At 62.7% G+C, this 23498-nt stretch overlaps 1 protein-coding gene across 1 annotated transcript in view; it reads left to right on the forward strand.

Annotated features, from left to right (window-relative positions):
* The first annotated feature begins 1157 nt into the window (after window positions 1–1157).
* SSPO (SCO-spondin) overlaps window positions 1158–23498 on the forward strand; it is a 45503-nt gene continuing 23162 nt past the window's right edge. Inside the window, exons 1-43 of the mRNA XM_070264310.1 lie at window positions 1158–1269; window positions 1504–1738; window positions 2510–2699; window positions 2841–2935; window positions 3163–3419; window positions 3750–3884; window positions 4524–4720; window positions 4837–4964; window positions 5054–5163; window positions 5517–5666; window positions 5804–5897; window positions 5985–6154; window positions 6370–6603; window positions 6799–7014; window positions 7484–7720; window positions 8490–8581; window positions 8667–8898; window positions 9016–9168; window positions 9287–9427; window positions 9513–9695; window positions 9805–9955; window positions 10583–10736; window positions 10842–10896; window positions 11796–11900; window positions 12206–12424; window positions 12526–12635; window positions 13296–13452; window positions 13531–13684; window positions 14168–14240; window positions 15012–15069; window positions 16312–16491; window positions 16800–16943; window positions 17902–18072; window positions 18157–18321; window positions 19016–19195; window positions 19333–19455; window positions 19598–19727; window positions 19832–19957; window positions 20169–20260; window positions 21121–21294; window positions 21616–21780; window positions 22108–22360; window positions 23364–23410. Coding sequence (XP_070120411.1) covers window positions 1158–1269; window positions 1504–1738; window positions 2510–2699; window positions 2841–2935; window positions 3163–3419; window positions 3750–3884; window positions 4524–4720; window positions 4837–4964; window positions 5054–5163; window positions 5517–5666; window positions 5804–5897; window positions 5985–6154; window positions 6370–6603; window positions 6799–7014; window positions 7484–7720; window positions 8490–8581; window positions 8667–8898; window positions 9016–9168; window positions 9287–9427; window positions 9513–9695; window positions 9805–9955; window positions 10583–10736; window positions 10842–10896; window positions 11796–11900; window positions 12206–12424; window positions 12526–12635; window positions 13296–13452; window positions 13531–13684; window positions 14168–14240; window positions 15012–15069; window positions 16312–16491; window positions 16800–16943; window positions 17902–18072; window positions 18157–18321; window positions 19016–19195; window positions 19333–19455; window positions 19598–19727; window positions 19832–19957; window positions 20169–20260; window positions 21121–21294; window positions 21616–21780; window positions 22108–22360; window positions 23364–23410 — 6547 coding nt within the window. The remainder of the gene's footprint in view (window positions 1270–1503; window positions 1739–2509; window positions 2700–2840; window positions 2936–3162; window positions 3420–3749; window positions 3885–4523; window positions 4721–4836; window positions 4965–5053; window positions 5164–5516; window positions 5667–5803; window positions 5898–5984; window positions 6155–6369; window positions 6604–6798; window positions 7015–7483; window positions 7721–8489; window positions 8582–8666; window positions 8899–9015; window positions 9169–9286; window positions 9428–9512; window positions 9696–9804; window positions 9956–10582; window positions 10737–10841; window positions 10897–11795; window positions 11901–12205; window positions 12425–12525; window positions 12636–13295; window positions 13453–13530; window positions 13685–14167; window positions 14241–15011; window positions 15070–16311; window positions 16492–16799; window positions 16944–17901; window positions 18073–18156; window positions 18322–19015; window positions 19196–19332; window positions 19456–19597; window positions 19728–19831; window positions 19958–20168; window positions 20261–21120; window positions 21295–21615; window positions 21781–22107; window positions 22361–23363; window positions 23411–23498) is intronic.

The following is a 23498-nucleotide window of genomic DNA, read 5'->3' on the forward strand; positions in this document are numbered from 1 at the left end:
TTGGGGGAAAACACAACTCATACAGTTCTAGGAGGTCTGAGAGGCCTCACGGCGTCACCAGGCTGGGCAGGCCCCTCCTAGCTCTGGACCCATGCTGCAGTCCCCCACTCCTCCCTGCGTCTGCTCCTGGCTCTCTGCCCAGCTCCTCCTGTGCACTGACTCCAAAGGCAGAGTGGGTGCTGAGGGTGGTCCTTGGGCCACGTGGGGGGTGTGCTCAGGTGGGATAGGTGACCTCCCAGGGGTCGCTCCAGTTCCCCTTGCTCAGTGTGGGCAGTCCACCATGACACAGGCCCTCCCACCTCCCACCCAAGGTCCTTCCCCTTCTCAAAACCCCATCCTGTGATGTGGTCTCCCCCCATCGTCATCAGGCCAGCCCTGCCCTAAGGGGGGCGGCCCCTTCACAAGCCCCCTATTCCAGGAGCTGTGCTGGTCGATGGGCAGGATGTGGGCTTGCCCTGGGATGGCCCTGGGGGCCTCCACCTCTCCCGAGCCTCCTCCACCTTCCTGGTGCTGCGCTGGCCTGGGGCCCAGGTCCTCTGGGGAGTGTCAGACCCTGCAGCCTACATCACCTTGGACCCCCGCCATGCTGACCAGGTGTGCCTGGGGGCCAGTGAGTGGCTGAGCCGGGCCACGGTGGACCCAGATTGACTGTTCCACTCCCACCTCTGCGGCCCAGGTGCAGGGTCTGTGTGGCACCTTCACCAGGAACCAGCAAGATGACTTTCTGACACCTGCTGGCGACGTGGAGACCAGCATTGCCGCCTTCGCCAGCAAGTTCCAGGTGGGAGATGAGGGAAGGTGCCCCTCAGAGGACAGCACCCTGCTCTCTCTCTGCAGCACCCACGCTCAGCACCACATTTTCTCGGAGGCAGCCTGTGCCGTCCTGCGTGGCCCGGCCTTCCAGGTAGCCAGGTTGAGGGCGCTCCTCCTGTTCACACCTGTAAGATGGGGTCGTACCTGCCCTGCCCTCCTCCTGGGCAATTGGGAGGCCTTGCTCCCTGCCATGGCAGGGCTGCCTAGCACAGGGAGGTGGCAGTGGGGACTAGAGGGAGCAGGAGAACCCATGGGGGAGGAACTGACCCATTTCCTCCTTTCCCCTCAAGGAGTGCCACGGCCTGGTGGACAGGGAGCCATTCCACCTGCGCTGCTTGGCAGCCATGTGTGGCTGTGCCCCTGGCAGGGACTGTCTCTGTCCTGTGCTGGCTGCCTATGCTCGCCGCTGTGCCCAGGAGGGTGCCTCACTTCTCTGGAGGAACCAAACCCTCTGCCGTGAGTCTGCTCAGCTGGCCGGCCCCACCCCAAGGCTCCTGCTCCCAGCCCCTTCTAGGAGTAGCTTAGAGGGATCCAAGTGCTTTGCAGCTGGGGAGGGTCTCCAGAAGGACTTCTGACTTTGGCAGATTGCTAGGTTTGCCTTCTTTTGGAGGCATAGAGGGTGTGTGGTCTGGAGGGGTGGGCAGAGGAGCAGTGGCTATGCCCCTGACTTGCATGTGTCTCTATGTCCAGCTGTCCTGTGTCCTGGGGGTCAAGAGTACCAGGAGTGTGCCCCAGTATGCGGTCGAAACTGTGGGGAGCCAGAAGACTGTGGGGAGCTGGGCGGCTGTGTGGCCGGTTGTACCTGCCCCCTGGGGCTGCTGTGGGACCCTGAGGGCCAGTGTGTGCCCCCCAGCTTGTGCCCCTGCCAGCTCGGAGCCCATCGCTATGCACCTGGCAGTGCCACCATGAGGGACTGCAACCGCTGGTGAGGGCAATGACCTTTGCAGGGGGGCAAAGAGCTTGGGGTGAAGAGGTGGAGCTTAGAGAAAAGGCACCAGGCTTGTAGCCTGGGTTACGGCCTGACGTGCATGTCAGGATGACAGAGCGCTGATAACTTCCCCTCAGGTGTGGAGCACGTTCCGGCCTGTAAAACACTTTCACATACATTATCTTATTTAATCTCACTTAATTCTTACAATAACCTAGTAAGGAAGGAGGTAGAAGTGTTGTTCCCAGTTTGCAGATGAGAAAACTGAGGCTTGAATAGGCTACCCGGCCTGCAGAGTCACACAGCTTGTTAATGGTGAGAGACTAGAACCCAGATCTCTGAATTCCAGTTGAGTGTGGTCCAGAGGCTCTTGCAAGGGTTGGGGAGAGGTAAAGGCAAGTTAGGGACCCATGGAGGCAGGACTGGGGTCCGGGGCTGGTGGGAGAGGGTGAGACTTCAGTGAAATCCCTCTCCTGGCCAGGCTGGGAGTGGAGTCATTCAATGTCTCTGCCCCTCCCCAGAGCCCAGGGAATGGCCCCCTTGGAGCTGGGGCAGGAAGGGTGACCATGTCCACCCCAGGCATGGCCGGTGCGGGAACAGCCCTACTTCCTGTAACAACTGGGCTGTGGCGGGGGAGAGCTCAGGTCTACAGGGTCAGGGCCGGGTTTTCTGGACGCCTGGGTCCCTGCAGCTGTCCCTGGTCAGATAGGGGCCTGGAGGGGAGTGTGCATTTGGTCCGGCTCTCACCTCCCTCCCAACCTTGGGCAGCGTCTGCCAGGAGCGGGGCCTCTGGAACTGCACCGCTCGCCGCTGTACCCCTCCACGGGCATACTGCCCCCAGGAGCTTGTCTATGTCCCTGGTGCCTGCCTGCTCACCTGTGACAGCCCCACAGCCAACCACTCTTGTCCCCCAGGCAGCACGGGGGGCTGTGTCTGTCCCTCAGGCACCGTACTGCTGGTAAGTCCAGGGTAGAGCTGCATGGGGCACCATAGGGCCTGCCCCAACCAGGGCACTGCCCTACCCGCTGGCTGTCCAAAACAGTAGGCCAGGCATCAGGTGGTCCTCCAAGGTGTCCCTTTGTCCCCGGCCTCTGCCCAGGATGAGCGCTGTGTGCCTCCCGAGCTCTGTCCCTGCCGTCACAGTGGGCAGTGGTACCCACCCAATGCTACCATCCAGGAGGACTGCAACATTTGGTACGCCCAGCCCCATGACCTGTAACCCTGTGACCTAGTAACCCCTGGCCTGGGGCTGTGGTCATGGGTGGGGTGGGATGTCCAGACTGGCCCAGACAATGGGAGTCCTCAGGATCCCTCCAAGCTGAGGGTCTGTCTGGAGTTGCTTGGAACGTGGACCAGCTCCCTCCCTTGGATACAGCCCTGGATCCCTGTCCTGGTGACTCTGTTTCCCCTCTTGCCCACAGTGTGTGCCAGGGCCGGCAGTGGCACTGCACGGGCCGGCGGTGTGGCGGACGGTGCCAGGCATCAGGTGCCCCCCATTATGTGACATTCGATGGGCTGGCCCTCACCTTCCCCGGGGCCTGTGAATATCTGCTGGTGCGAGAGGCCAGTGGCCGGTTCACAGTCTCTGCCCAGAACCTGCCCTGCGGGGCCAGCGGCCTCACCTGCACCAAGGCGCTGACCGTGCGACTGCAGAGCACTGTTGTGCACATGCTCAGAGGTGACTGCGATGTTGAAGGGTGACATTGCCGGGGTGGGGCACCCAAGTGGAGTCACGGCTCTGCATGGGTGGCCAAGGCCTGGGGTTCCCCATGTCTCCCCACTGCTTGCCATCAGTGCAGTGGACCTGGTGCCTCTCCTCTTGGCTAGGAGAGTCATATTTCTGAAAGGCTCCAAGAAATTAAGGCCCAGAGAGGTCTAATGAGTTGTCCAAGATCCCTTAGCTAGAGAAGCAAAGGAAGGTGGGAGGAGAGGCTGGGAGGGCCTCCTGGGGATCTGGAAGCCCCTTTAACCCCGGGCCAGGCCTGAATGCCTCTCTCTTCCTCCACAGGCCAGGCCGTGACGGTGAATGGGGTGAGCGTGACACCCCCTAAGGTCTACACGGGCCCCGGGCTGTGCCTGCGGCAGGCTGGCCTCTTCCTGCTGCTCAGCACCCGCCTGGGCCTCAGCCTGCTCTGGGATGGAGGTCAGGCCCACCCTCAGCCATCCGACCCATGCCCCGAAACTCCCCCTAAACGCTCCTCTTCCACACATGGGGTCGGGGTTTCCAAATTGTGTTTTTCATAATTACATTTTTCTTCATTATGAAAGCAATATCTCGCCAAAGAAACATTTAGAAAATACCAAGTTTTAGAGAAAAAAAATGGAAATAAATCTCCTAACATCCCACCACCCAAACTCAAGCTGTTGGCATTTTAGAAATAACTATCACTGAGCTCTGTTTGGGAAGGAGTCACCTGGTCAGCGCAGTGGGGCTGCCCTCTGAGCCTCTGGCCACCAAGGCCTCTGGGGCTGAAGGTGTCACAGTCTGTCCTGGAGCCTGGTTCTGTCCCAAATCCAACCTGCTGGGGAATTTCCCTGCCCCCTGCCCCTGGGTTTAGTTAGGAAAGTGGGCTCCCCCTTCTCACCCTAGCCCCCCAAATGTAGGTCTCTTCTTTTATCCCTGTAAAAAGGGGAACCAGCATCCACTACTGGGAGGTGTTACTTGCACGAATGGTCAGACAGGCCCACATGATAGGTGCCTTGCTCTCCTCCCCGCTGGCCCTGACGAAGGCCAGCGGGGTCATTTCTCTACAATGCTGCTCCTGCTGCCCTCTCTGCTCAGGCACCCGGGTCCTGCTGCAGCTGTCCCCTGAGTTTCGAGGCCGTGTGGCTGGGCTGTGTGGAGACTTTGATGGAGATGCCAGTAACGACCTTCGGAGCCGCCAGGGAGTCCTGGAGCCCACAGCTGAGCTGGCTGCCCACTCCTGGCGCCTCAGTCCTCTCTGTCCCGAGCCAGGGGACCTGCCACACCCCTGTACTGTGAGCATGGGCAGGAAAGGGGGAAGGGAGGTGGGAACAGCTGCAGAAACCTGGGGGAGTTCCAGAGGCTGGGTGCTGCATTTGGGTCTGGCTGGTCCACGGTGCTGTGCCCGCAGGTGAACACCCACCGGGCCAGCTGGGCTCACGCCCGCTGCGGGCTAATGCTGCAGCCGCTCTTTGCCCGATGCCACGTGGAGGTGCCCCCACAGCAACACTACGAGTGGTGTGTGTACGACGCCTGCGGGTGAGAGGGGCAGGACTGGGGATGGGGCTGGGAGTGACTGTGGCCAGGGGGAGGGAGGGGGTGCTGGGGCTGAACGCTCCCTCCCACAGCTGTGATTCCGGGGGCGACTGTGAGTGTCTCTGCTCCGCCATTGCCGCCTACGCAGACGAGTGTGCCCGGCATGGACTCCATGTGCGCTGGCGAAGCCAGGAGCTCTGCCGTGAGTGTGCCCTGCCCTCAGTCCCCGACCCGATGCCCAATCCCATCATGTGGTCAGCTCCTTCAAAGATGCTTCTCCTGGCCCACGAGCCAGCCATTTATTCATTCAAGGGCAAATATGTGTAGACACTTACTATGCGCCAGATACTTTTCTAGATACTTTTCAAACATGCCAAAATTGCTTCCCTGTGGAACTTGCATGTTGCAAATAGCCTTGGGAGGGGCTCAGTGAGAGTCTATAGCATGCACCCCTGGAGCCCTCCGTGGGTGTCACCTTGGGCTGGCTCACCTGCTGCTGTTGCATCCTAGTGCCCTTGTGCCTCAGTGACCCAAGCCTCTCTCCTCTCTACCCAGCTCTGCAGTGTGAAGGGGGGCAGGTGTATGAGGCCTGTGGCCCCACGTGTCCCCCCACCTGCCATGACCATGATCCTGAGCCTGGGTGGCACTGCCAGGCTGTTGCCTGTGTGGAGGGCTGTTTCTGCCCCGAGGGGACTCTGCTGCACGGTGGGTGTGTAGGGTTAGAATGAGCAGAGGGGAGGGGACACTGGGACGGGGAAAGGGCCACAAGGCCATGGTGACAAGGCTGGTGCCGGGGGCCACCCTGCGTCTTTTGTTCTGAGCCCTGCCCTCTGTCATCTCAGGAGGAGTCTGCTTGGAGCCGACTTCCTGCCCCTGTGAGTGGGGGGGCAGCTTCTTCCCGCCAGGGACTGTGCTGCAGAAGGACTGTGGGAACTGGTGAGTGGGGGGACTCGGGAGGAGCCCTGGGCCCCCTGGCCTGCTGAGCCCAGCGCTGCGGCTGATCCCAGGACACCGTGTGCTCAGCACGTGCCAGGAAAGTCAGTGGCTTTGTGGAGGTGACGGTACCCACTGTGAGGAGCTGGTGCCAGGCTGTGCAGAGGGAGAGGCCCCGTGCCAGGAGAGTGGGCATTGTGTGCCCCACGAGTGGCTTTGTGACAACCAGGATGACTGTGGCGATGGCTCAGACGAGGAGGGTGAGTCTCCTCACCTGTGTGTGGCAGTGGCTGAGTGACAGGTCAGTCCTTGTATGTGTAACTGAAGTATGTGTCCCAGGGAGGCTTCCTAAGCTGCTGCCCCCATGGCCAGCAACTGTGACTTGTAGGCAGGGGTGTTCTGGTCTCTCTGGGGTCGGGGGCTTCTCTGGGACCATTTATCGGCATCCTGAGCCTGTCTGCTCTCCCCACGCCAGGCTGTGCCACTCCAGGCTGTGGGGAGGGGCAGATGTCTTGCAGCTCCGGGCTCTGCCTGCCCTTGGTGCAGCTCTGTGATGGGCAAGATGACTGTGGAGACGGGACGGACGAGCAGGGCTGCCCATGCCCCCAGGACTCACTGGCCTGTGCTGATGGGCGCTGCCTGCCCCCGGCTCTGCTCTGTGATGGGCACCCGGACTGTCCAGATGCTGCTGATGAGGAGTCCTGTCTGGGTGGGTGATCCCTGCCCCAGACCCTAGTCCACCAGGCACCCCCTCCTGCAGGGCCTATCTGCCTGGCTGCCCTCCTTCACCAATCCATGTTCCCACTGGGAAGGTGGCACCTGTGTGTGTGTGAGTGGGGGCATCCCAAACAATGAGAATAAGGGGCCGTGCCCTGGGAGCAGCTCCTCCTTTCTCTGGCTGTAGGGCAGGTGAACTGCACCCTTGGAGAGGTGTCCTGTGTTGATGGCACCTGCGTGGGGGCCATCCAGCTGTGTGATGGAATCTGGGACTGCCCAGATGGAGCTGATGAGGGGCCTGGGCACTGCCCCCTCCCCTCACTGCCCACTCCCCCAGCTGGCACCTTCCCTGGCCACCCTGCTGGCTCCCAGGAGACTGAACCAACTGCCCTGGCCAGCACCAGTGCTGGTGAGTCTCCTGGAGGAAAGGGGGTGAGCAGTCTGGAGGCCTGGGGGAGAGGGGTGGGGAGGGCATCTCGGAGGGAGGGATGTGGGGCCCGTGCTGGGAGTGGGAAGGAGCAGGGCACAGACCCAGCCTCCTGAAGACACCAGAAGGAAGGAAAGGAAGGGTGTTTGAGGGGGACTGAGAGTCCACACCTCGCTTCCTGATGTTCAAGGTCTCCTCTGAGCTGAGGGGGGTCTAATGGAAATTCCTGGAGGAGGAGAGAGCTTTTGGAAAACTAGTAGGGCAGCAAAATGCGGGAGCGGTTGGACTTGGGGAGGGGCCGAAGGGGAGAGGGTGTGCTCAGGTAGGGGGCAGGAAGGGCCGGCAGCGGGGCGCGGGGCGGCGGCAGGACGGCCAGGGCCAGGTTGCAGGCCGGGGCGGGGAAGCTCTGCCAGCTCCGCCGGGTCTAGCGCGGTGTCCGCCGCAGCGCCGCCCTGCGGCCCCTTCGAGTTTCCGTGCGGCAGCGGCGAGTGCGCCCCGCGCGGCTGGCGCTGCGACGGCGAGGAGGACTGTGCCGACGGCAGCGACGAGCGCGGCTGCGGCTGGCCCTGCGCGCCGCACCACTTGCCCTGCGCCAACGGCCCGCGCTGTGTGGCCCCCGCGCAGCTGTGCGACGGCGTGCCGCAGTGCCCCGACGGCTCGGACGAGGGCCCCGACGCCTGCGGTGAGCGCAGCCCGCCGCGCCCCGCCCCCCTCTCCCCGCCATGGACCTGCGCCCCCCGCGGCTCGGGGCGGCGCGCCTGCCAGAGAGTGACAGTCTGGGGGCGTCAGAGTCTGAGCGAGTTTTGCGCTCCTTAGAGCTTTTTCATGAAATTCTCTTCGAACGCTTTTGCCCTCCTGCCCAGACCCAGAGCAGAGAAGAAAGGGGCTTTTGTCTTTGCCCACATTTCAGCAAGAAGGGATAAGAGGGTGGGCAGTGAGTGGCTCTGCGGGCATGGGGACCCGGCCTGTTGGGAGGGCTAGCCCCCCTCCACCTCCTCCCCACGAGACCTGGGGGTTCCCTTTGTGCCCCTGCAAGTCAGCCCTTCCTGTCCTGGCCAGCCTCCTACCCCCACGCAGCCCCCCTACCCCACCTGCCTCCCACTTCTGGACCCCTCCCAAGTGTGTCTGAGCCCAGTGCGGTCTCTGGCTGCCCTCCTCTGCAGGGAGAGGGTGGGAGGGGCAGGAGGGCAGGAGCACAGCAGGACATTTCTGGTGTCTGCAGGCTCCACCCAGCTGCCCCCATGCGGTGGCCTCTTCCCCTGTGGTTTGGCTCCCCAACTGTGCCTGAACCCAGAGCGGCTCTGCGATGGGATCCCCGACTGTCCCCAGGGCGAGGACGAGCTGGGCTGTGGTATGGACCCCTGATTCCCCTGCTGGAGGCCAGGCTGGTGGGCGCCCAGGAGGTGGTGTCACTCCCCAGCCAACTGTGCTTTCTCTCCTCTTCTCTCCAGGGGGGCTACTAGCTCCAGGAGGCCCCAACAGGACTGGGGTTTCCTGCCCAGAATACTCCTGCCCCGAAGGCCTCTGCATTGGTTTCCAGCTGGTGAGGGCGGGGAGTGGGTGGTGCAGGAGGCAGAGCAGTTGTGCCACCCAAAGTGAAAGGAGCCCTGACCCTGTTCCCTCCGCAGGTGTGCGACGGGCACCCTAACTGTGACCTGGCAGCAGGGGCAGGGCCCTCCCATGACGAACAGGGTTGTGGAGCCTGGGGCCCCTGGGGCCTGTGGGGCACCTGCAGCCAGACGTGTGGGCCGGGGGTACAGGGCCGGAGCCGCCGCTGCTCCCCATCCAGTCTCCCGGTGCTGCAGCACTGCCCAGGCCCCGAGCACCAGACCCAGGCCTGCTTCACAGCCGCCTGCCCAGGTGAGGGGCTGGAGCCCAGGGCGGGCCAGTGGTGCCTGCAGAGAGCAGGGGAGAGGACGCGGGGGCGCCAGCCCAGCCTCACAGTCCCTCCGCCTGCCCGGCCTCTCCTCCTCACAGTGGATGGTGAGTGGACCTCCTGGTCTCCCTGGTCCTCCTGCTCGGAGCCCTGCGGGGGTACCATGAGCCGGCAGCGGCGGTGCCACCCACCCCAGAACGGGGGCCGGACCTGTGCCATGCTGCCTGGGGGCCCCCACAGCACCTACCAGACGAGTGAGTGGAAGGGAGCAGGGCACAGCAGAGAGAATGTGGGGGCGGTGCCGGTGGCGGCTTGTTCCTGTAGGGGATCCCCCCTCCCAACCTCCGATCTCCAGCTCATGCTTTCTTTCAGGGCCCTGCCCTCAGGACGACTGTCCCAATGCCACCTGCTCCGGAGAGCTGGTGTTCCGGCCCTGTGCCCCCTGCCCTCTGACCTGCGATGACATCTCTGGTCAGGCTGTGTGCCCCCCTGACCGGCCCTGCAGCAGCCCAGGTAAGGGGGCCCTGGGCGCGGGGCGTGGCAGACGTGTCTGTGGGGCTGCCTCTCTGTAGGGAGCCCTCACTCTGGCCTTCCCTAGGCTGCTGGTGCCCCGAGGGGCAGGTGCTGGACGCTGAGGGGCGGTGTGTGTGGCCCCGGAAGTGCCCCTGCCTGGTGGACGGCACGCGCTACTGGCCTGGGCAGCAAGTCAAGGCTGACTGCCAGCTCTGCATCTGCCAGGACGGGCGGCCCCGGCGCTGCCGGCCTGACCCCAACTGTGCCGGTGAGGCCCCGCCCTTGGCCCTGCCCAGAGGGTCCCTGGTCCCCTCACAGACCACCCAGCCGGGCACTCACCCACCCGTCCCTGGCCCTGACTCTTGGCCCCCCTTCAGTGAACTGTGGCTGGTCATCCTGGTCCCCCTGGGCTGAGTGCCTGGGCCCCTGTGGGAGCCAGAGCATTCAGTGGTCCTTCCGGAGCCCCAACAACCCCCGCCTCTCCGGCCGAGGTCGCCAGTGCTGGGGCATCCACCGCAAGGCCCGCAGGTACTTGTACCCACCCCGGGGACCTGCAGGGACCTTGACCCCTGACCTCCAGCTTCCAGTTACGAAGCTGCCTGTGTGCCTTTTCTCACTCGAGGTGCTTCTGCATGCACCATGATCCCCAAAGGAAGACCCCCATTCTATACCCCCATCATTCTAAACCTCAGGGCTCCCAGCATCTTTGGGGGCCCCTGGCCTTCTCCTGCATCAGTTTTATGCCCTCTAGTCCTAGAGGGGGATGTAGGAAGCCCACAAATGCACCTTGATAAGCCCAGGGGCAGGTACGGGTCCCTTGGTTTGCTCCCCTTGCTCTGGAGGTACCTGGGGTGAGGCTTGTAGGGGGTGTAGCCGTATCTGCCTGTCCAGCCCTCTCTGGGACAGGCTCCACTGGCCAGGGGTCCTGGCACACTTTGCTTCCCTGCCCCTCTCTCGGGCCAGTTGTGGTTTCTTGGGTGCAGGGGTGGGGTTCGGCTGACAGGGTGGACCAAGCTTCCCAGCTGGCCCAGGACTTTCCCAGGTTTATCACTGAAAGTCCCAAGTCCTAGGAAACCCTTACCCCAGGCTCACCAGGACGAGTTGGTCACCCAGGTAAGCCTGCTCACCCGGCGCGGGGTGGCCCTCCCTTGACAGGTGCCAGACGGGGCCCTGCGAGGGCTGTGCGCATCAGGGCCAGGTCCGCCGCGTGGGGGAGCGCTGGCGCGCAGGTCCCTGCACGGTCTGCCAGTGTCTGCACAACGGCACGGCGCGCTGCTCCCCCTACTGCCCGCTGGGCAGCTGCCCCCAGGTGAGGGTGTCTGGGGGATGAGAGGGGTTGTGTGTAGAGCTGGTGGAGTGGGTCAGGGAGGCAGGTGGCCAGCTCAGCATGTTCAGCCGGACTCTGTGCCCGCAGGACTGGGTCCTAGTGGAAGGATTGGGAGAGTCCTGTTGCCACTGCGCCCCACCTGGTGAGTGGTCTGGGGCATGGCAGAGGACCCCCAAAGGGAGGAGGATGGCAAGGACTTAGAGGGGGCCAGAGGTGGCAACACAAGTCAGGGCATGCTGGATATCCCAGCCTCAAACTGGTGGGAGCTTGGTCCTGGATGCTGGGGAAGGAAGGGGCCCTGTGGTGGGAGGGCTTGTCTCTGTGCTCTTAAGTTTGGGCTTCAATCTCTGTGTGCCTCCTGTGTCCTTTTTGGGACTTTCTGCCTCCCCCATGAGGCCATCCTCGAGGGTGCTTTCTTTGGTTCTGCTGAGCCAGATCTGATTCCTTCCATGTTCCCCGAAGAGTAGCCGAGACAAAGTTCGACTTTTTCAAGAGAATCTTTACTTGAAAACTAGTTACAAATGAAACAGGAAAATACAAAGGCTCAAAAATTGTTGCGTTTATGTGTCCAGATTCCTTATCCTATAAGTGTACCCACAGGATGCTGAGGTTAGGAGAGAGCCAACATATACAGTTGTACAGGTTGTTGACTGCACAACTTAGTCGGTGAGTGGAGGTTAGACTCTAGCCCACAGGGCTGCTTTCATCCAGAGACACCCTTTTCTAGTGCCCACATGCCCTGTTAGCGACAGCAGCCCTGGATTAGGACCTGCAGCTGCTCAGTCCTGGCCTTAAAGGGGCTTCGGACTGGCAGTTTTATTCTGTTCTTGAAATATTCAGTGGAAGTGAAAACCCCCAACTCACACCAAGGGAAGAAGGATGGGCTTTTCCCAGGAGGACGGGGGCTGTTCCCAGAGCTCCTGGAAAGTCATGGGAGAGAAAGAGCACCAAGAAGTGGGTAGAGGCCTGGGTGCTGGGCCAGGGGCTGGGGTGAGCCCCTCTTGAGGTCTCCCCCTACTGACCCTGAGTTTCCCCACACAGGAGAGAACCAGACGGTCTACCCCATGGCCACTCCCACCCCCACTCCAGCTCCTAGTCCCCAGATGGGACCCCCTCTGATCACCTATGTTCTGCCTCCGCCTGGAGGTAAGGGCCATGTGCTGTTGTAGTGCAGAGGGGCAGAGTGCCCAGCCTGGGAGGGGAAGCCAGATCGCTGGATAGACCCCTGGCCTGCCACGGGGCGGATGGTTATCCTGGGGCTCTGGCAGTCATCCCAGCTAAAGTGGCCTCTCCCACTCTGCCCTCCCTGGACCTCCCCTCCCCTGCCAAGGTCAACAGTGTGGGCTCCTCGGATTCCCCGGCTCCCCCTGTGGCTTCCTGACCGTGCCCCTGGCGGGCTCCTGTCCCCCTCTGCCTCCCCCCACTCCAGCCCCTTTCTCTTCTGCACCCAGACCCCTGCTATTCTCCCCTGGGCCTGGCCCAACTCCCCGAGGGGAGCCTGCGTGCACTGCCCTGGCAGCTGGAGCACCCAACCTGGGCTGCCCGCCTCGGGGCTCCCACCGACGGGCCCGGCCATCAGGGCTGGAGCCCCCGAGAGGATGCTCACTCTCAGCAGCGCACCCAGCCCCTCTACCTGCAGCTGGACCTGCTGCGGCCCCGGAACCTCACTGGTCAGTGGGGTGTGCGGGGGCTGGGGGGGGGGGGGGCTGATGGTGGGCTGGGGGCGGCGCTTGATCCTTTACCTCTGACCCCTGCCCCTCCTTGCCCGCAGGCATCATAGTACCGGGGGCAGGGTCCTCGGACTTGCTCCAGTTCAGCAGTGATGGTCTACACTGGTACAACTACCGTGACATCCTGCCTGGTGTCCCACCCCCACTCAAGGTACTGCCTGCCCCCTGGGCCAGTGACCCACCCTGCCCCTTTGTGGCAAAGACTGTTCTGTGACCCCAAGGACCTTCCAGTCTCCCCGAGGGACATTCCCTGTGTAGAGGCTTTTTGAATACCTGTCAGTAGCAGGGACGGTGTTCTGTGGAGCAGAGGGCTTGGGGACCATTATCAAAGGGGCGTTGGAGACTATCAAGGTGGGGCAGGTGTATGAGGCTCTGTAGTGGCCTACAGAGGGAGGGGAGGAGGGTGACATCCAGTTCATCGAGAGCTTTGGGGGCCATATCGAGAGCAGCCGGGTCACAGCCCTGCCCTAGTGGGGTTTGCATCCTCCCCGGGGAGACAAGCCTCGGGAAGCAGGAGGACTCAGTCCACACCACATGTTCACTCTTAAATACTGACGGAGTACCTGCCATGTGCGGCTGCTGGCCAGGCCCTGGGGACACAGCCGTGGCCCCTGCCCTCAGGGCACCAGGACCAGAACACCCGCAGCCTGGACGGGTCCAGATGGCAAATGCCAAGAGAGCGTGAGCTCTGGGAGGGGCGGGGTCCTGCTACTTGGATAGGCAGGGTAGGGGGGCACTCAGCAGGGTCACGGTGACAACCTGAGCAAAAGGCAGGCTGGGCCTCAGTAGGCAGGCCCCCCTGTGCCCACAGCTTTTCCCTGGGAACTGGGAGGACGTAGGCCCCACAGTGCGGACGTTCAGCCGGATGGTGCAGGCACAGCATGTCCGGGTCTGGCCCCATGACGCCCACCACAGTGACACCCACCGCAGCGTCTCCCTGCGGGTGGAGCTGCTGGGCTGTGAGCCAGGTACAGGCTGGGCCGGGGAGGTGGGGCGGGAGTGGGAAGGAGGGCGGAACAGGCTCCCTCAGCCATCCCCCCCACCAGTGTCCCCGCTGGAGGCGTCCCCATGCCCAGGGGGTGGGCACCGCTGCGCCAGTGGTGAGTGTGCCCCGAGGGGGGCCCCGTGCGATGGTGTGGAAGACTGCATGGACGGCTCCGATGAGGAGGGCTGCGTACCCCTCCCGGCAGGCACCGGCAGGTATGGGTGCCCTGCTGCCTAGCGTGGCCTTGGAGGGGTCAGCCGTGGGGGAGGCGCCCTGCATGGCCTCCACCCCCGAGGTGCCCGTGGGCCCCGTGAGCTGAGTCGCTGCGGCCGGGCACCTTCAGAGGCCCCTTCCCGCCATGGGGTTCTAGGATCTTGTGCCATTTTCCTGGAGCCTGGAAGTTAGTGGTTCTCAGGGTGCGGCCCCGGGACCAGCAGCACCAGCAGCACCTGGAACGTGTTAGCAATGCAGATTCTCAGGCCTCGCCCAGAGCCACAGGGGCAGTCGCTTGGGGGTGGGGCGGGGGCTGTCACCAGTCTGTGTTTCAGCAGAATCCAGGGGAATTTTAGGGAGAACCACTGTGGGGAGCACCCTTCCTGAGCGCCCCAGGCCCACCCAGAGACCCTAGACCCTCTGCCTGGGTGAGGGCTCTGAAGCCGGGAGAGCCCCTGGAGACCCCGGGTAATTTGTCTTCTCAGCATCCCGTCCACAGCCAGGACCCCGCCCCTCTCCTCCACCCAGCCCGGACAGCTGCCCCCCCAGCACAGAGAGGTGAGTGGGAGCTGTGGGCCCAGCGGGCGGTGCAGGGCATGGGGAGCCCTGGCCCCACAGCCTCTGGACCCTGCTCCTGTGCCTGTTGTCCTCCTGCCTCTCTTCACCTGTCTGGTGGCATCACCTCCTTGTGTGTCCCTAGTGCCCCCTTCTCGGTCGGCCCTCAGCCTGTGAGCCTTCTGGGGGCCGGCGCTGGGCTGGGAGCTGAGGGCCAGAGGGACGGCTGGGGGTGCAGAGAAGCACAGGGCCGCACCCGGCCTGGAGGAGCTGGGGAGGCAGGAGAGGCCTGCGCCCCTGGTAGGGAGGTTATGCCCACAGGGAGGCACCGGGCATCAGGAGCTCAGAGCCGAAGAACCCTGAGCCCAGGGTCCCTGGAGGCTTGGGGGGGGTTGGTGCTGTAATGTGGAGACGAGGGGCGGGCACTCTCACCCAGGAACAGCCTGGTCAGGAACCCAGACGGGAGAGTGACCACTGTGCTCAGACTCACATGTGGGTCTGTGGGGAGATGGGGTTTTAGGGGCAAGGGCTGCAGTGGCTCCCTCCGTGAGGCAGTGAGACCAGCCCTGAGCTCCCTGGGGGCAGGACCTGAGCCTGGGGTGCCCAGCCCTGGGGTGTCACAGAGGAGTCAGACTCCACTCCCAGCTCTGCCCTGTGCTGCGGGGGCAGGGTGCCTCCCGATGGGAATGAGAGGTGGACGCCTGGACGCCTGGATGCCAGCTGAGCTCCCTCAGGACCCCGGCTGCGTGGGCAACTGGGTCCCTCCCTCCGCAGGGTCTGGCAGAGACTGAAAGCTGGCATCCTGGGCAGAGGTCACCTGTGCCCCCCACAGGTATGTGCACAGACTCAAGGCCCCCTCCCCAGCCCCACAGCCCTCTATCCTTTACGTCTCAGAGTTCAGTCTGCTGACCCCTGCTGTCCGCCGACTGAGCAAAGCTGGCTTGGGGCAGGAGACATGGTCACCATGGACATCTTGACTGGATCCTGCCCTGCCCACCCTCCCGGATTCCAGGGCGCGAGGCCCCAAGGTTGGCACCCAGACTGAGCCTATGCCCCACAGCGTGGCTGCCTCCCCCAGACGCCTGGCCCGGGGCTGGGGGATGCTGCCTGGCACTGCCCCCATTCACACAGCCAGGCACCCCTTTCTGAAGTGTTTGCTGGCAGCAAGTGTCTCTAAGTGGGCGTGGGGAGGAGGAGGTCTCCAAGTTTGCACGTCCTGCCTCATCCTTCACCTGCACACTAGCCCGAGGAGAGCTGTCTTCAGAGAGGAGTGGCCAGCACAGAAGGGAAGGCGTGGCTGTCAGGGCAGCCGGTGTGTCCTGGCTCTCACCTTCTCCCTCAGCAGGTGTTGGGCTCACCTCACTGCCTGCCTGGGCCTCAGTTTCCCCATCTGTGATACTCGGAGTTCTTATGGATGACCTGTATGGTCCCTTCCCATGAGTTCTGAGGAAAGTCATTCAGCAGCCTGGCTGCCTGGGTGTCTGTGTCTTTTGTGAAAAGCAGATAATGCAACTTGTACCTTCACTCAGGTCTGTAATATGCACCCACGTGATGAATTCTAATCTCACTTTTAAGTCTGGTTCTAGAAAAAAGGCTGTCTTTTAACATGAGTCTCTTGTCAGAAAATGAGGCTTTCAAACCTCTTTTCACCATATCTGCTAGGAAGCTCACAACCGTTTTCTCTGGAAAGTGGTAGCAATGGGCGTACCCTGAGTCTCTGGAGTGTTTGCTTCTGCTGCTAAGCATTCTCTGTTCTTTTTCTCCCTAAATGTCTTGTTTTATGGTGAGTTTGACTCGGCAGCTGCCATGTGTGTCTTCTTGGGAGCACAGTGCAAATCTTGGCTCAAAACCAAGCTTTTCTTCTGCTTTTGGTGAAAACCCCTGTGCTCCTTGAAACCACTGAGTCCCACTTCCTAGTTGATCTGAAGCCCCTCGGAAGGGGGCTGTAGTCTGTGGTGTCTGTCCTCACCTTGTACCAGCCGGAAGCCTGGGACACCCTCTCCAGGGCCCCGTCAGCTTCGTCATGGGGAGGGGGAGCTGGCGGGCCTCACCCCTCTCTCTCCTGCATCCACAGGGAAGGGGCCAGCTCGTCACCTCCCAACCTCTGAGGCTCCTCGCCTGAGTCCTGGGAAATCGGTGCAGACCGTGGTGACCACCGCCCCCACACGCCAGCCTGAGGCCGAGGCCCTGCAGCCAGGAATGGCAGCTGTGACAGTGCTCCCCTCCGACGCGATGACTCCCACGGCCCCCGCTGGTAAGATTGCATGGCCTCTTGCCTGCATAGCCTGTGTGTCCCAACAACTCCCCTGGGCGGGGACAGAGGCCCTGGGAGGTTGGCAGCTTTGCCCGAGGTCACACAGCTCCAGGTGAGGGTTTTCGTAGGACCAGGCCTAGGACCCAAGGCTCCTGACACAGTTCACTTTTCTGTTATCCCAAGAGAGGCAGGAAGTGGCAACACACCACACGTCAGGAGGAGGAGGCTGGGGGCTGCTGGGAGGTGACCGAGGGAGGGAGGACAGGGTGGCCACGTGTCTGGTCAGCTGGCTGCGGTGGTGCCCACAGGCCAGAGTGTTGCCCCGGGCCCCTTCCCACCAGTGCAGTGCAGCCCGGGCCAGGTGCCCTGCGAGGTGGTGGGCTGCGTGGACCAGGAGCAGCTGTGTGACGAGAGGGAGGACTGTCTGGATGGCTCTGATGAGAGGCACTGCGGTGAGCATGGGGCGTCACAGGGCTCCCTGGAGGGTCTGGTGTCATGTGCGTGGTGACCGAAAGAGGGCTTTAGGCTTGGAGAAGTCCCTGTCTCCTATTTCTAGCTCCTATGGGGAGGACCTAGGAGAGGCTTGGGGCGGCAGGGAGTGGAAGGAAACTGAGTGGGTAAAAACAACCAGGCATGTGTATGACTTTGGGGACAGGGAAGAGGGGAATGGGATAGGTCTTGGTCCCAGCCTGTTTTATAAAACCTGTCTGACCTTTGAGGAGTCTTATCTAACTATCCATTGATCCATCCCCCCATCTACCCACCCATCCATCCATCCGTCCATCCATCCACCCATCCCCCCGTCTGTCCATCTGTCCATCTATCTATCCATCTATCCATCCATCCATCCATGCTTCATTCATCCACCCACCCACCCATCCATCCGTCCATCCATCCACCCATCCCCCCGTCTGTCCATCTGTCCATCTATCTATCCATCTATCCATCCATCCATCCATGCTTCATTCATCCACCCACCCACCCATCCATCCGTCCATCCATCCACCCATCTTTCCATCTTTCCATCCATCCATCAAAAGTAGATCACCATGCTCAAAGCCTAGTCTTCCAATCAGGAGAGGAGAGATCAGCTGTTAACTAATCACAGGAAAGGGCACACCAGGGAGCACCATTCAGGAAGAGGGTATCTGAGGGACTGAACCGTTCTTCTAGACACTCTGGCCTCTCTCTGGATACTCTAAGAGCCGTTCACAAGCAGAGAGACTATGAGAGATCCCGTGTAGACCAAAGACCCATGATCTCACCCACATATAGGAGAGGGAAGCCAACACTGGGTGTGGGAGGCATCCGGAGGATGTTCTGCTCTTGGTCTGAGGTTGAAGGGGCTTGATTTATCATCCAGCCAGGATCATTTATGTGGCTTCCTTTCTGCTTCCCCTCCATGGACAGCGAGCACTGTGCCCTTCACGGTGCCCACAACAGCCCTGCCCGGGCTGCTGGCCTCACGAGCCCTCTGCTCCCCGAGCCAGCTGAGCTGCGGCAGTGGGGAGTGTCTGCCCGCCGAGCGGCGCTGTGACAGGCACCGTGACTGCCAGGACGGCTCGGATGAGGATGGCTGTGGTATGTGCCAGGCCAAAGGGCACTGCTGAGGGCCCTGCTCCTGCATGAGCCCCCTCTGAACCCGGCCCACCCATCCCCCTGCAGTGGACTGTGGGCTGGCACCCTGGTCTGGCTGGAGCAGCTGCAGCCGTAGCTGTGGCTTGGGCCTCGCCTTCCAGCGCCGGGAGCTGCTGTGGCCTCCCCTGCCTGGGGGCAGCTGCCCGCCTGACCGGCTCCGCAGCCAGCCCTGCTTCATGCAGGCCTGCCCAGGTAACTGGCACCCCAGCCCCCCGGGCTTCCTCAGGCCCCCCGGGTGGGACACCTGGGGTGGGTTCCCATCTAAGACCCACACCAGGGAAATGCCTCTGCTCTCCTTTGGGAGCCCACTGTCCAGGCTCCTCTCCGGGACTCTAGGAGGACAGCCCACTTCCGATGTCACAGCCTCGCACTTCCAAAGGCCTTGTCAGGAAGCCTCCTCCCTGGCCCTGCCCTTTCCCTGCCTGACCGGCCCTGACCCAGTCCCTAACCTCCTCAAGCGTGGGCACTGGAGCAGCGGCCACCCCCACCTTAGAGCGAGGGTGTTAATGGGCTGTGCCACTTGTCCTGGGTTCTGAGCAGAAGGCCTTGTAGCCCTTTTGTTCGGTGGATCCAGAGGAGTTGCCCCCACCCTCTTCAGTCCCCACATCTGGCCTCCTAACCGGCTCTCTATCCACTGCCACTAGCGGGCGCCCTGCTCCAGGGTTCCCACTGTCCCAGCCCTCTTACAGTGGCTAGAGCCTTTATCCCGGGAGGCGTCTAGAGACCTCTCCTAGGGGAGGTTTCTTGGGACAGGAGAGGAACCTGGAGTCCCCTGGGTGCTGGGGGCCGTCCAGGCTCCTCTCTGCCCTGCTGCCCTGTTCTCTCTGGTGTGGTCCACGTCTCCCTGGGCTCACGTGGCTCGTGCCCATTCTTGCTCCCCCTGCAGTGGCTGGGGCGTGGGCTGTGTGGGAGGCCTGGGGGCCCTGCAGTGTCTCCTGTGGAGGTGGCCATCGGAGTCGCCGGAGGAGCTGTGTGGATCCTCCTCCCAAGAATGGTGGCGCCCCCTGCCCCGGGGCCTCCCAAGAGAGAGCACCCTGCGGCTTGCAGCCCTGCACAGGGGGCACAGGTAAGGCAAGCGGGGCTTGGGTAGGGGCATCCAGGGGTGGTGGGGCTGGGGTAGGGGCATCCCGTGGTGGTGGGGCCATTGGAGCGGGTTTCTGGGCCTCCTGGTACCCACCCCATCTTGTACCCATCTCCGCCCAGACTGCGGGCTGGGCCGTGTGCATGTTAGTGCTGAGCTTTGCCAGAAGGGGCTGGTGCCCCCATGCCCTCCTTCCTGCCTGGATCCCGAGGCCAACAGAAGCTGCAGTGGACACTGTCTGCAGGGTGAGGGCAGACCTGGCGAGCAGGGGTGATGTGCAGAGAGCCCTCCAGGGGAGTGTGGGGTGCCTACCAGCCCTTAGTCTCCAGCCTCCCCTCCCTGCTGCCCCCCGCACTGGGGCTGAGTGCCCTTCTCCCCACACCTCAGGGTGCCGCTGCCCTCCTGGGCTGCTCCTCCATGACTCCCACTGCCTGCCCCTCTCCCAGTGCCCCTGCCTTGTGGGTGAAGAGCTGAAGCAGCCGGGGATGCCCTTCCTCCTGGACAACTGCAGCCAGTGGTGAGGGTGTCAGCTCCCGTGCACAGGGCCTGAATTAGGGGGCAGTCCCCTCCCCACCCCACCCTTCCCAGTCCTGACCTCCTTGGCCTCTCCCTCCCCTACAGCACGTGTGAGAAGGGGGCTCTGCTGTGTGAACCAGGGGGCTGCCCTGTGCCCTGCGGCTGGTCAGCCTGGTCCTCCTGGGGTCCCTGTGACCGCTCCTGTGGCTCTGGAGTGAGGGCCAGGTTCAGGTGTGCAGGACAGAGCCAGTGAGGGGAGAAAGGAAAATGGGAGAAGGAAGGGAAGGAGTGTGGTGGAGGGGCAGAGCCAGCTGAGCTGACCGGGTGGTGGTGGGAGCCAAAGGGCATTGGCAGAGGGTGGTGGTTGAGGTCAGAAGGATGAAGAAGGCAGAAGGGAGGGGCAGGGAGAGGAGAGCGGGCGCCAGGCTGCCTCTCTCCTCAGGTCTCCCTCCAACCCTCCGGCTGCTTCTGGCGGTGCCCCGTGTGAAGGCGACAGGCAGGAGGTTCAGGTCTGCCACACCGAGTGTGGTACAGGTATGGTCAGGAGCCCGCCACCCCTCCCAGGGCCAGCCTCCCTCCCTGCACACCGCCATCGCTGCCCTAGGAACACGGCAGGCTCTGCCTGCCAGTCACTCTGCACCAGTGGTCAGTGAAGCCTCCCAGCCCAGAGGCAGCCCTGGAGCAGGCCTGATGCCCGGGGCTTTGATGAGGAGCAGCCGGAGGCCTGGGCCCAGGCGGTGTCCTCCTCACACAGGGACAGCCCAGGAGCAGGGGGTTCTGGGAGCGGGGGGCGTCTGCGAGCAGGGCAAGGGGGAGGCTGAAGCCACTGGCTGTGCACGTAGGGCGACAGCTGCTGGAGGCCAGATGAAAGTGCCTCGACTGTTCCTTTCTTTCCACAGCCGAGGATGAGGCGGAGGGGAGAGCAGGAGAGTTGGGGGTGCAGGCGTGGGTCCAGGGGTCTGGGCCAGGCTCTTGCAGCAGGACAGGGAGGGAGAGGCCAGTTGAGAGTGGCTGCTGGTGCACTGACAGGTGTCTGAGGGGTCTCTGGGGTTTCCAGCATTGAAGCTGAATAAGGACAGTTGTTTAGAAGGCTCTGGAAGAGCTGATCTGGGGAGAGTGAGGATGGGTGGTGGACCCGTCCAGCTGCAGGCAGGCCCACAGGTGGAGGTGTGGGCGAGTTGCAGCCAGGTTCTATGGGAAAGCTCTGCTCCAAAATTGAGACCTGGGCCCGACAGCGGGCGTCCCAGGGGGGCAGAGGCAGCGCCCCCGCCCAGAGCAGCACTCCCCGTCCTCATGGCCTTCTCTGGCCCCCATAGCCTCTCAGACCTGCCCGGGGTCCCCCAGGCCTCCTCAGCCCCGCCAGGACCCTACAGTAGGCTGCCCTTCCTCTGCAGAGACACTGGGCTGGACGCCCTGGGCACCCTGGTCCTCGTGCTCCCGGAGCTGCCTCGCCCCTGGAGGGGGCCCAGGCCGGCGCAGTCGTACCCGGCTCTGCTCCAGCCCTGGGGACACATCCTGCCCTGGAGAGGCCACCGAGGAGGAGCCCTGCAGCCCCGCTATGTGCCCAGGCATGCCCCCGTCTGTCCCTGGGGTGGCCTGGGCACTGGGCTGGGTGAGGGGCACAGGAGAAGAATGACCCCTTAGGAAGGTTCTCAACATGGAGGCGGGGAGGGGGCCAAACCTAGCTGTTGTCCGAAGCTTCTCCCCTGCCCCCTGCCATCCGCCCCAGGAAGCCCACCCCATGGCTAGCAGGGCGGGCCTAGCCTGAAGGAGTGTTTGGGACAGCCCAGGAGGTGTAGGTGATGGTGGGGGCTGAAGCTACAGTTAAGACCCTGCATGCCACACCTCCTTGCTGTGTCCGTGAGAGTGGACTCGGCTCTTCCTGACAGTGCCAAGTGTCTGGGGTCTGTGGTCCCCCTGGTCCACCTGCTCAGCCCACTGTGATGGAGGCATCCAGACACGTGGGCGCAGCTGCTCTGCCTCCGCTCCTGGGGACTCCGAGTGCCAGGGACCCCACAGCCAGACCAAGGACTGCAACACACAGCCCTGCACAGGTGCCACCCCCACCCCCATTCTCCAGCCCCCACATCCAGTCAGCCCCTGGGGATTTTGACCCCTCCCTGCCCCCGCACATCACTGACCTCTGGCTCCAGGATAGGCCATTCCTTGAGCTAAGGGAGACTGCCAGATATCCTGTGTCTCCTCCAGCTCCCACCCACTGGGGACCAGGCACTGGCTGTGGCCCAAGGGAGGGGGCTTCCTCCGACTTCTCAGTCTTGCTGACTGGCTGCCATCCCGACACCTGCATGCAGGCTCCCCTCAGTCCCTCCATCTCCCTACCCTTCCCTCTCGCCTCTGCAACATTCTGTCTTCCCATCCAGCCCAGTGCCCAGGGGACATGGTGTTCCGCTCGATGGAGCAGTGCCACCAGGAGGGGGGCCCGTGCCCTCGGCTGTGCCTGGCGCAGGGCCCTGGGGTGGAGTGCATAGGCTTCTGCGCCCCCGGCTGCGCCTGCCCCCCTGGCCTCTTCCTGCACAATGCCAGCTGCCTGCCCCCCAGTCGGTGCCCCTGCCAGCTGCACGGGCAGCTCTATGCGCCTGGAGAAGTGGCTCAGCTGGACTCCTGCAACAACTGGTGGGTCCCCAGTGCCGGGGTGAGGGGAGGGGTTGGAGGAGAGGGGCTTGGTGGCTACAGAGGTGGGCAGGTGTGGACTCACGTGCACCGAGGGGCTCAGCCTGGTGCTGGGCATGGGTGGCGGGAATGCTAAGGGAATGAGATACCCGCCTCTATGGCTGGGTGTTGGTTAGGAACTGTCATGCCCATTTGACTTATGGGAAGCCTGAGGCTGAGAGAGGCAAGGGATGGAACCAGCACCTGGAGGGAGGCAGCTAACCTCTCCTCCAGTTACCTCTGTTTCTCTCTCCTGAATATAATCCCCTGCCTGGAGCCACTGGATTTCTGCTCAGAAACCTTGAAGCCTCCAACACTCGCGCGGACACAGGCCCTGCCAGCAGGGGGCGCACTAATTCCTTTCCCTCTTTGTTATTTTCTTTCATTTGATATTTTTCCATCTTTTTTTTTTCCTATCCCCGGCCCCTCCCCCAATTCCCTCCTTCATTCTTCCTCTCCCCCCGCCTCCTTCCATTTTGCTTTTTCTCTCATGGACTCTTTTTCTGGAACTTCCATGTATTTGACAAGTGGGCTTTAAAACATTCGTTGGAGAAGAGTAAGAGGGAAGAAAGCACAGGGTCCTCCTCCCCAAGAGACACGAGCTGGGGGTCTGCTCTTCCTAAGTTGCTCCTATCTGGCCTGGAGAGCCGCTCACAGTCATTTCCTCACAGTGTTTAATACACACACACAAGTGGAATAAAAAGTATGAAAAGGTGACTCCTTGATAAAACTGCGGGACGAAGGGCAGTAGGGTGCCTAAGCACCGGGGGCTCATGGAGGGTGGAGTTCTCACCTGGTAGGAATCCTGGGTCACGACGTGAACTTCGTGTGGCACACGGGGCAACTTGCTTTACCTCCCGGACCCTTGGGGTTCTCTGCTGTGCAGTGGACATGGTGGTCCTGGCCAGGTTGCCCTGGGGATGGGGTTCCCAGGGGCAGGGGCTGACTGTGGGCCCCCTCTCTGCAGCACCTGCATCTCTGGCGAGATGGTGTGCACCTCGGAGCCCTGCCCAGGTACCGCTGATGCTCAGGAATGGACAGTGTGGGTCCTCAGGGACCCTAGGGGGTGCCAGCCCCTTCAGAGATCAACCCTGGGGGGTGT

Source organism: Equus caballus, chromosome 4 (genome assembly GCF_041296265.1).
Source record: "Equus caballus isolate H_3958 breed thoroughbred chromosome 4, TB-T2T, whole genome shotgun sequence".
Lineage (NCBI taxonomy): Eukaryota > Metazoa > Chordata > Mammalia > Perissodactyla > Equidae > Equus > Equus caballus.